At 33.5% G+C, this 12,074-nt stretch overlaps 1 protein-coding gene across 9 annotated transcripts in view; it reads right to left on the reverse strand.

Annotated features, from left to right (window-relative positions):
• The window catches only part of ciroz (ciliated left-right organizer protein containing ZP-N domains), a 37,154-nt gene that overhangs the window by 19,513 nt on the left and 5,567 nt on the right, over positions 1–12,074 (reverse strand). For 8 of the 9 annotated variants that reach the window (XM_087304997.1, XM_087304996.1, XM_087304999.1 and 5 more), the window contains exons 8-11: positions 10,461–10,545; positions 10,176–10,372; positions 7,981–8,104; positions 7,506–7,845 (exon numbers count right to left, since the gene is read on the reverse strand). In XM_087304997.1, the coding sequence (XP_087161123.1) occupies positions 7,529–7,845; positions 7,981–8,104; positions 10,176–10,372; positions 10,461–10,545 (723 nt within the window). In that variant the 3' untranslated portion in view covers positions 7,506–7,528. 9 annotated transcript variants of the gene reach the window in all.

Here is a 12,074-nt window from a genome sequence, read left to right on the forward strand (position 1 = left end):
CATAAACCACACTTTTTAGTGTTCTTGTGGTTAGGTGCATCCCACAATGCATACCTATGCACTATTCTACGACATTTTGTAGTATGAATACTTTAAGCAGGGCAATCACATTAAAAATTCTGAAAATATCTGTACTTTAAATACCCGGATGATACTTATTCATTTGATAAAACAAAAGTGTGTGATGTTTAACATACATTCACTCAGTGGTTGCAATTTTGCTCATAGGTAAAGGGGAAAAGCTGTAAGGCATTAAAGTTAGATTGTTTATTTTTAACTGTGCAAGCGAAATTGTCAAATTGAGATGATTAAGCCACCTCCAGATTGTGAATACCACTTTCATAGGTCATTTATTTGATTAATTTGGCAACGTCATCTTGGAAATGGTTTGATTTTCTGTTTAATAAAAACATTTGGGACGACACAAAAACTCAAACATTTTAAGTTTGAGTGCATAAGTCAATAAATGCTTATTGTAAAATTGCACAATGGTTCAGATTCTTTTCTGAGAGTGGGAAGGAAAACTATGGAGTGCTGTGACCCGGAAGTGAGTGAGGTTTAGTGGTGGGAGTGTAACAGAGATCAGAAAATAAATGTTCAGGTAAGAGTCTTTCTTCTCTGGCCCCGAAAAGCACCTGTGGCACTCTTGTAGGTGGACCCAACTCCCATGCTGGAGTGGAAGAATCCTTGTTCGTGTGCCTGCCAGTACACCAGAGACAGAGGATGATGAGCAGAACTGGGAGGGGTTACATTGGTGCCATACTCCAGATGGGAGCGATAATTAGTGCGTGAGAAAAACTCACTGTCCATGCCCTGGTAGGTAAAATCTTCTATCTGTTGTATTCTTAGTAGTGGATCCACCTCCCATTCTAGAATTGAAAGCCTGTTTGGAGCATGCTAAGTAGAAGCAGAGGGGTTACATCAGTGCTTTGACAAATGAGAATGAGGTTTAGTTATACGATTGGAATGGAAATCAGCTGCTCAGAAGTGATATAACAAATCACTAACTGTACATTTGAAGTAAAATCATGACAAATAATATAAAATGTTTCTTGATTATCCTCTGTTTCACATAATGATTTCTAAAAGGTCATGTGACACTGATGACCGTAATGAATAATAATGCTGAAAATTCTATGCGACACAAGAATAAAATATGTATTTAAAATATATTAAACCACAAAGCAGAATTGTAATAATCTTCCATAAAATTATTTTAAATGTACTTTTGATTAAATAAACTAACTGGATTTAGATAATCATCATAATGATTATGGATTGCATTATTACCAATAAATGAGCGAGATGTAGAATTCAATTCTGCAATGTTCAATATTTATTTGACAAATATTCCTTTTTAAATTATTTTTTCATAACCCACCACCAAAAAATTATATATTATTCCCAAGTTCAAAATTAGATTTGTAATCTCGCATTTTCTGAAGTGGTCTCCGACTTCTGGACCCCACAATTATATTACAACAACATGAAATATCCATCATATGTCTTGAGCTATTTTTAAAATCACTCTGTAGGATACACAGATGGGAAGTTGTAGATTAGTCCTAATGCACAACCACAAACAGTTGTAACATTAGTCTTTGTTACACAATGATTTATCCAATAAAAACTACATTTGTGAATGCAAATAGCCTTAAAGTGCAATCTCTTCATACCACTCTTGTGGCTCAATAATAAAAAAAGATTTTTCCATTAATTTCTAAACATATATGTTAAATTGAAGACATGAAGAAAACTGCTTCATCAGCTCAAACTTACTAGGAGGGGCACAATGCCAACGGGGAACACCCTCCCAAAAAACCACCACTGCTAAACTCATTCACAAACATCCCATTGAGAAACTCTGGCACTGGTGAAGCGCAGCATATGCCTGCGTTCTGCCTACTGCTGCAGATACGCACCCGCACACATGGGAATCATTAGGGCACACAAGTTGGCGAGTGTCCCTAGCAACCAGCTGCATCAGTTTATGTTTACCTTCACGCTCCTACCAGCTAATGCCATGAGTACATCTGCTATTGTGCAACGAAGCTGTGGTTACATGCATGGTTGACCCATGATTCTGTAATTGCCCAGCAAGTAAGATAAAGAGTCAGAGCGTAACCACCAAAGCCCTTCCAAAAGCCTCTTTCCTCTGCCAGCTCTGGTGCTGCTGTGGAAAGCTTATTCCTCAATCGCTTCAACAAACTGAGCCGCAATAGTAAACCTGCTTTTACAAATCTGTGCAAGAAATATGGACACTGACTAATGGAAGCATATATGTAAAATGCCAAAGACATCTAAAATGCATTGAAAATATAAGGTAATTTTTGGACATTAAACATTGTGATACACTTTTGAACCGCAATGCATATATAAAACATATTCAAATAAAAATAAATCCCAATATTTTAATAAACCACAAAATAAATGTTGATTATACATTGTATAAAATATTAAATGATTTTACATCTTTATATTTTATGCAAACTCTACAAGTCCAAAGACATGCGCTATAGGTGGATTGGATTGCCTAAATCAGGGGTGTCCAAACTTGGTCCTTGAGGGCATATGTCCTGCAGATTTTAGCTCCAATTTGTCTCAACCAACCTTCACAGATATTTCTAGAAAGCCTAGAAAGTGCTTGATCATCTAGCCCAGGTGTGTCTGATTGGGGCTGAATCTTTTGCAGGACACCGACCCTCCAGGACCAAGTTTGGACACACCTGGAATAAATTGTTGACAGTATTTGAGCATGTATGGTTGTTTCCTGGTACTGTGTTGTGGCTGGAAGTGCATTCATTGAATAAAACCTATGCTGGAATAGTTGGTGGTTCATTCCACTGTGGCAACCTCTGAAATAAAAACTAAGCTGAAGGAAAATGAATGTTTAAATAAATACAGGTCAGAATAAATCTTTTCAATTTAACATAAATTACTTCTTTTACACTATATTTTGACATGGGCGACACTATAGCTCAGTGGTTAACACTGTGCCTCACAGCAAGTTCACTGGTTCGAGTCCAGGCTGGGTGAGTTGGCATTTTTGTGTGGTGTTTGCATGTTCTCCCCGTGTTCGTGTGGGTTTCCTCTGGGTGCTCCGGTGTCCCCCACAGTAAAAGACATGTGGTATAGGTGAATTGAATAAACTAAATTGGCCGTAGTGTATGAGTGTGTGTGTGTGTGTGTGTGTGTGTAAGAGAGAGAATGAGCGTGTATGGGTGTTTCCCAGTACTGGGTTGCAGCTGAAAGGGCATCAGCAGTGTAAAACATAATGGATAAGTTGGTGGTTCATATCTGCTGTACCAACTATGCCAAAGGATAATGAATAAATGAATATTTTGACATTTTCTTTTCATAAAAAAGCAATATAAAGCATTATAGCACAAATTTACTTCCATTTAATATGCTTTATGTATGCAAAATTAGCTAAATGTCATTGTTGCTGATATTAGTTTTTTTAAGTACATTTGTAATTTCTTGCATCTAACCTTGAATTTAAAGTTACCACAATAAAAAGAATCCTCAAATAAACATCCTTCTAGCTTCCACATATAATGTTCAATACAAATGTTGAGCACCTTCAGAAAGAAAGAAAACAAGAGCAAAGTTTCCCTAATGTGTGAATGTTGAGCTCATATCGTTATCAATTATGACAATTAAAAACATCTCTGAAAGCAATGCAGAATTTAACCAGAGTGTGGTTTCAAACATCTCGCAGATGTGCAACTCGCATGAAAAAGAAAAGAAGGGGGACATGAAAGGAATTTTTAAGCCTACACTAATAACATAATGGCTCAAAGCAGCCACATGAAAGCCTTGAGATGTTGGTGTACTTTGTGCTGCTATTGTGTTTCCTGTTCACAAGTTCATGCAACAGATGGCAAAGAAAAGCGTGGCGGCGCGGCCCCCCTCTGACCCGCCGGGTGAGAAATACACAAATGCTCTAGAGGACACAATATCCAACGCATACAAATGTGCTTGTGCGTTTCCTCATTTCATACAGAACACACACTTTCAGATGCAATCACAATTAGGATGAGAAAGGGTGTTCCTCGGTTTGCTCAAATATCAAGACTATAATCACAATAAATTTTTACGAGTGTCTGTGGTCTTTTTTTCCAGATGCTCAGAATTTAGAAGAATATCTTGACTGGGTTACATTAAATAATGGCCTGCCCTTTCAAAAGTCTAATTGAATTCATTCAAGCGAGGGAAATTGCGCAGTAAAGGCAAATTAGCTAACCTCACATTTGAGCTTGTTTTCCCACTGAATCTGACCGAGTGCAAATTTCTGTGCTCAGTGTATTATGTTATGCGTAAAATAAATTATGTCCATAAAGCGTCACTTTTTTATATTTATAATGACAAATATATGCACCTGTGATTTAGAACAACAGACAATGGCATCAGATTTTGGGAAAGTTTCACACTTCTCTCTTTGTTTGCCTTGACGGGGAATATTTTGTAAAAGCCAAACACTGATCAACACTGACCTCTTCTGGCTGTTTCTCATACTGACACAGAGCGGAAAAACACCGAAAAAAAACAAACATTTTAACAGATATCACATCTCTAAAGGATAACATTTTGTAGACTTATGGCAGAAATTTGCGAGAGAGACTCTCTAATGTCTGTCCATATCACAATTGTCATGTATTGAAGGGATAATGAAAATTCCTCACTATACCTACACTCAAGTGGTTTTAACTTTTATAAATTTCTTTCTTTAGTTGAACACAAAATAAGATTTTGTGAATTTTTTTAGCATAATTTGACATCCAGTCGATGGCTGTTTTCCCCTCAACATTCTTTGTTAGATTTTCCTTTACGATAAAAAAAAAAAAAGTTTTAACTCTAAGGTTTGAAACAAGTGGAGGATGAGTAAATGATAGCAGAATTTTCCTTTTTAGTTGAACTTTAACCCAGCTCATACACTGTAAAACCCAAAAGTCAACTTTATCAAATGAAATGAGTGTAGTTAATTCAAAATTGACTAAAAGTTAATTTTGTTCATTTGAAAAGAGTTTTGAACTCGGTGTTAAAGTTAATTTAATACCTTATAACTTCAACTTAAATGGAGTAAGTTCACAGTAATCACATAGATTTGTTTTTTAACTCAAATGGTTTGTTGCAACTGGTTTCCTCAATCGGTTCGAGTTGCCTTAACTTATTAGATTTTAAAATATCCAGTAGGTTTGAGTTCTCTTTATTTATCGGGTTTTACTGTGCTCAAATTGTTTCATTTACTCAAATGGATTAAGTTCACAGTACTCATTAGGATTAGTTTTTTTTTTTTACTTAAATGGTTTGTTGCAATCAGTTTCCTTAAATGGTTTGAGTTACCTTAACTTATTGGGTTTAACAGTGTACCACTCAACTTGCACGTTTTATACCTACATACTACAAACTAAACAGTAGGACTGGCAACAAGATCAACATTACATTATTACAGTAACGTTTATACATATATCATAAGCAGTTCATTTAAAATAGTTTTAAATTTAAACATTGTAAAAAAATGTTAAGGTAACTCAAACCATTTGGAAAACAAACCTAATTGACATTTAGGGGTGGGGAGTTTGTTGGGGGAGTCTGGGGGCAATTATCTTGTGTTAGGACAGAAACCCAGCTATAGTTACAATGTTGCCCAATACAGTTCAAGTACAGGCTTCAGAAAGGTGTCTCCTTGTAGCAGATCTTAGTTTATGTGTGTGATGGAGGAATTCCTGCAGCTGTTTTGAATGGTTTTTAAATTTAATAAGCACTTCAGGAGCTCTCAATTTGTAAACATACCATCAGATGTCACAGATAAGCAACGTGTTTAAAATCAGCCCTCACAGTATTTAATTTGGATCCAAAACAAACATGTCATAAAAATACAAAACAAAAAGAAATGGCTTTAAATGCAGTTTTCAAAATGACACTGAGAACACAAAAGTACACCAAAGGCTGTTGTGTTATTTAGTTTTTCATTCTGGACAAACAAACAAGTGTGAACAAATTAGGGCTGTGCGATATTGGAAAAATCTAACACTGCAATTTTTGTTTTTAATTCTGCGATATATATATTGCAATATAAATACAATTTCACTAGATGACTTGCATAACTATTTGCAAAAATTGATTGAAATAATTATGTAGGGGATTACATATGCATAAAATATAAGAAACAATTTACAAGCATAGATAAAATTAATTTAAAAAAATAATTCAAATCAAATAAACAGCGATTTATTGTTTTCCTAAGAGTTGAACTGTATTCAGGTACATAGTAGTTGAACAATCAAATGTAAAATAATACCACATAGTCTTAGTTTTAAAAACAATTAAATAAAATTAACCGCTTTTTAATGAAGTAAAAACGGTACAATTCCTTAAGCCTGAATCCTTTAAAATCCTCAGTCACAGGCCTCGAAAAATATTTGCGAAATAATAAATTATAGTCTAGAATCAACAGTGTGTATACGCATGATGTGACTATGTCCAATGATCATATTGCAATAACGATGCTGAAATTATATATAGTGCAGCCCTAGAACAAACTCAATTATATCTAACCTATATTTTAATATATTTTTACTATATTTTACCTTAGTAATAATTCTGTGATAACTGACTTTTTATGTGACGTGAATAACAATACTGTGTGGTTAAGAAGACTAAAGCAATTTTATTTATACATAGCAACTGCACTCTCTGTGTCAGCGGAAGTGTAAACACAGATTTGAGTGCTGAGATTATATGTGTGTGGCTGAACAGATATAAACAAACAGCTGTCATTTAGGAACATGATAGAGAGGGTGTTTGGATAGAGATTTCTATAGCGATTAATTGTGCAGTAAAAAAAAAAAATCATATTATTCCATGACTACAAACGATAACAGAATCTGTACTAAAGTATACTACTGAAAAAAAAACATTAATACTAAATGCTCAAGAAAAAAATAGAGAGCCATTTAGCTGCAACTGATAAAACTGCCCAATTTTTCAACAAGAAAAACTTTTCTAAATCAGGAACAGATTTTAATACATATTTTACATAATTTATCGACCACTTTTTTGTGGTAGATACCAATTTAGTCCAGTTCCACGTTTATAATAATATAATAATAATAATTAATAATAATAATAATTGCTAAAATTTATATAGCGCTTTTCTGGACACTCAAAATGCTTTACACATTTTTGGGGGGAATCTCCTCATTCACCACGTTTATTCCTGGAAGACACCTAGCTGAGAGGTGTCCATTTAAATAGCATGACCAACACAGTCTGAGATGTAATCATTCCCCGTATGTGATTCCAAGGCACTTTGCTTGTCAACGGAAAAGATGCATGAGTCCGCTTGACTGTTGTGTTGTAAATCCCAGTCTGAGTGAAAATGGCGCTTAAATGTGTAGCTGTATTTCAAACTGTGATTACATCTGCTCTCTGATTAATGGACTACCAATTGTAATAGTGTAGCATGAAAAAAAATATAATATCACGTGTGCAGTCGGTACCTGCATTTCCATCCGCTGTGCAGTCACTGGTGTACAGATGAGCTTGTCGAGTTGTGATTTGGGCTGTAAAGTGTACTTGAAAACACTTCTTGGTATGAAAGAGGAGTTGATGTGTTGAATACTTCAGTTGTCTTCAGTTGTGGTGTTGGCATTGAGGTTGTGCTGGTGTCTGGATCTGCGGTCTGTAATGCTGTAGATGTAGTCGATGGTGACACTGAAGGAGTCAAGTTTGTGGTGTAATCAGGTGGAATTTCTGGCCTTTCTGCAGTCCATGTTGGTGAATGTGTTGTAAAGTTGGCTTTTTGTGGGTCATCATAGACAGAATGTGATTTTAACAGCTCTGAAAAACAATTGTAGATATATGATGATTTCAATGCTCCTGAAACATTTTTTGTCTTTATTTTAAAAATGAATATTAAAGAAAAGACAACAAAAAAAACATTCTTGAAGTGAAACATTTTGAACAGACACTAACCTGAACATGGAGAAGTGTTTTCCATGGTCCAGTGCATTTTGTGATTTGTCTCTTTAAAGGTGAGGACAGCGTCTATCTTGTAGAAATTTTGCTGAAGTTTCTCTCCTGTTTGACTTAAACACTCCTGCAAAATAGTATAAATAAGAAACTGTAGCTATATCTGATTTATTTACTTGGCTTATTTGAAAAGATCTTGTTAAATAAAACTGAACGAACACCAGAATTTCCTCATGATAGAAAATATTTCTATTAAAATATAAAACAGCACTTTAACTATAATTAATGTATCCACAGATACACTAAAATAAATATAAATACAAAGAAAATAATTCCATTACCTCAGAGCAAGGTTGTTATACAACTAAAACTACAGCTAAACTACAGCCAATTAAAAGTATTTTTGTTAAAGAAAATAAATATTAGCGTACAATGGTTACTCAGTGCTTTCCACAGGTTTGAAATACACTTGCGGAATACCTTTGAACACATCAAATAGTTAACTGTATGCGACAAACAAAACATAATTCGATTTTTTTTTACATTTTTATTTATTAAGAAACTGTTATGAACTGTGTTTCTTTTCAATGGGTTAAAGTTAAAAAAGACTATCACTATTTCTACTACTTTTATGCAATTCCAGAGCCATGTGCACCCATTGACAGGTAAAATCTGATTTTCTCTATCTTGCATTCAAATTCAGGTTGCTTTATTGGCATGACGTTTTGTACAATATTGCCAAAGAATTTTAGATGTATAAAAGGTGCAACATATCCTCAAATTAGTAAAATATATAGGAATAAAAGGAAAAAAAACACAATAAAATTATAACAATTACAAGAATAAAAAGTGTAGATAATTTAAATAAGGCTTAAATAAGACTGATTAACCATTTCTAATGGTGTGCAAATATTTTGCAGCCAATTAGATGTAATTTCATCCTCTCTGAGCATTTACTAAAGCTTTTCTGAGTGGTTTAGAATTAGGAATTAATTTATGTTTCTCTCACTCTCACAACATGCGTGTGCACATAGAATTAACGACAGCTTTAGAAAGAGAAAGCAAAAGCCAAATCCCAGACATTTTAGTAGATTTAGAAACCCTGGGCGGACAAAAAAGGCACATCTTTGTGGATCCGCAGAGCATGTGAGACTGTCAGTGGGAGTTTTGACAGTTCTTGCGCACATAGAACAAGCAGTATGCAACGGATGCAAAAGAGAAGATTTTTCACTACTTAATCGATCATTTTGTTATATTGGGTGGATAGAAAAAAAATTAAAAGAATAAAAAAGATGATAAAAAATACGTTAATTTACCTGGGTGGCTCGCCCAAGTTAAGTTTATGTGTGGGAAGCACTGGTTACTATATGGTGCTAAACATTTTAATCCAAATATTCTAACAGTACATGCTGCTTTTGTGCTCAAACAATTTTTGCTATTATAAATGTCGAAAACTATTCTGCATAGATTTTGTACATTCTGCATCAGGATTCTCTGATGAATAAGTATAAAATAAACAACAGTTAAATAGAAAACATGTGACAGTATAAATGTCCCGTAAGATGCTTTGAATATGCATTTTTATTCGATGTTTGACGCAATCTCAACCAAAAAGTGGAAAGATACAGTGTAGCTCCTCCTTTTTAAAAATAAAAACAGCCAAAAGTGTTTTGTTCCATCACAGCTCTGCCAGGAGGAGTGGGTGATCTCAAGCAAATGAAAAAAAAAAAAAAAAAAAATATATATATATATATATATATATATATATATATATATATATATATATATATATATATATATATATATATATGTATGTAGGTATGTATGTATGTATATATATATATATATAAAAACTTCTCAAAGGGGGCGGGGCTTGTCAGATAATAGAGAGCATTTGATTGGTTATGATTTGATTAACTTAAGTATGAGGTAACATGAATAAAACCACTTAATCGGAAGTTACAAACTACAAGCTTTACATGTTTATATCAGATTTATATCTTCTAAACACAAATTGTGTCGTTGTTTTGGACCACACTAGCTTATAGATATCTTTAAATGTAACAATACTGATCCTAACATCTAAAAAAACTTCATGGGACCTTTAACTACCTTTATTGTTTTGATCAAGTCAATACATCAGTACTGTACAGAAGTATTGCATTCTATGTGAACTTTCAACATCATTCACTACTAACCTTATTCTGTTGAATGTAGGATGTAGGAATGATAAGCTGCACAAAGTCTGTGGTCTCCGTCCAGCTAAACGTGTCAGTCTGCTCCACCATCACACTGCTTACTGACAGGGTCTCATTTTGATATCCACCTCTTTTGGTCAAACCCATGCGCCGCTTATAGATATGCAGCACCGTTTCATTAGATGACGACGTGTTCCCTAAAAAAAACATGCAGTGTAGCTGTTAGTGACTGAAAAACTATGGTATGTTATGATGTGCAGTGATATAATAATATAATTAACAAACCGTTAGGACAAGTAGCCTCCATGCTGTAGGCATAATTGCCACTGACCAGTTTGAGGGGTAAGAAATGACCTTCAGATGCGAAAACCTAAAAAATTTGTAGAATTTTAATACAAATATATTAGAGGCTTTTAGGGCTTTTTAGACAATTTGGACAATTTTAAATCAGCTTAAGCACTATTGATTAAATTCTTTTAGCAAAAAATGATTTGAGTTAGCAATATGCTATTCAGCTGAGTACCATTAGGTGGCACACTAAATCCAGGGTTTAACTCTACCCACTCTAAGCCAAATGTCAAATTCCCTGGCTTTTTTCCAGACTAAAATCTGAATTTCCATGACCTATAATAAACAGAAAGCTATTGTGTTAAGCACTGAGCTGAAAAAGACACAGAGTGTATTTAAATCCATCCATTTGAAGCTTTATTTACTTATTCACAGATGTTTTTAGTACAAAAAGTTTAATAAAAACTCTCGGTTAGGACACATAATGATTCAAATGAGAAAAATATATTTTACCATGTTGTCAGGTTGCATATGCTTACTATACAGTGCTAAAGCCCAAGACTGTGCTGGACGGAAAGTTGGACAAAGTTTAATTTCAAGGGCCTTCAATCTTTTCAATTAGCCTATAGCACTGATAACTCTGAAGGGCTATGTTTAGATTTTTCAATTCTTTCAGCGAACACTTATGTTACTTATCACAGGCTAATTTTTTTTTATCAAAACAACTTTTAAATATATCAAGCTAGCCCAATAATATCCAGCTGCAGGCCCGCAGAACCACACACGTTTTAGGCACACACAATCTAGGACACACAATCCAGGCAAACCATGTATGGTTACGACGGATGTTAATGTTATTAACGTCTTTTTGAACATCGTCATCGATATATTTTGAGATATTTGGTTAATAAATATTGTACACAATAAACAATAGTGTTTACTTTACTTTATTTTACAAATATTGCGATCGAGACGGGTGAATGGGGAGCATTGTGTCCGATCACCATTCAATATAATAGACTGAACAGTTTTTAATCAGTCATGATAGCTGATCAGTCATTATTATCTGACAATAATATAGCAGATACTCGTTTGCTGGCCTTGCTGAACGATCTAATTTGGACAGGTTTAATTTATATAATGCATTAATTTTTTAATGAAAGAAATTTTTTAAACCAAAATTTTGCCATAGGAACAAATTAACTATTAATAATAAAAAAAAATAATATATATATATATATATATATATATATATATATATATATATATATATATATATATATATATATATATATATATATATATATATATATATATATATATAATAAATATAATATATAAATATAACCAACAGCTGTGACAGTTTGGTAAAAGCTAGTAGTTTATATATAAACTTATTATAATCAGATAATCAGTTAAGATAATCAGTTTATAACTATATATATATATATATATTGTTTAAATGATTAACTATAGTAGGCTAATTTATTTTAAAGTGACATATTATTGTTTGCTTTTTATATTTTACAACAAAGTGATTTTAACCAAGTATGATAAGATTAAGATCTTGAATTAATTTATTACACTTAATCCTACAAATAGACGGTCTAT

The sequence above is a fragment of the Danio rerio genome, chromosome 23 (genome assembly GCF_052040795.2).
Source record: "Danio rerio strain M-AB ecotype USA chromosome 23, GRCz13ab, whole genome shotgun sequence".
Classification (NCBI taxonomy): domain Eukaryota; kingdom Metazoa; phylum Chordata; class Actinopteri; order Cypriniformes; family Danionidae; genus Danio; species Danio rerio.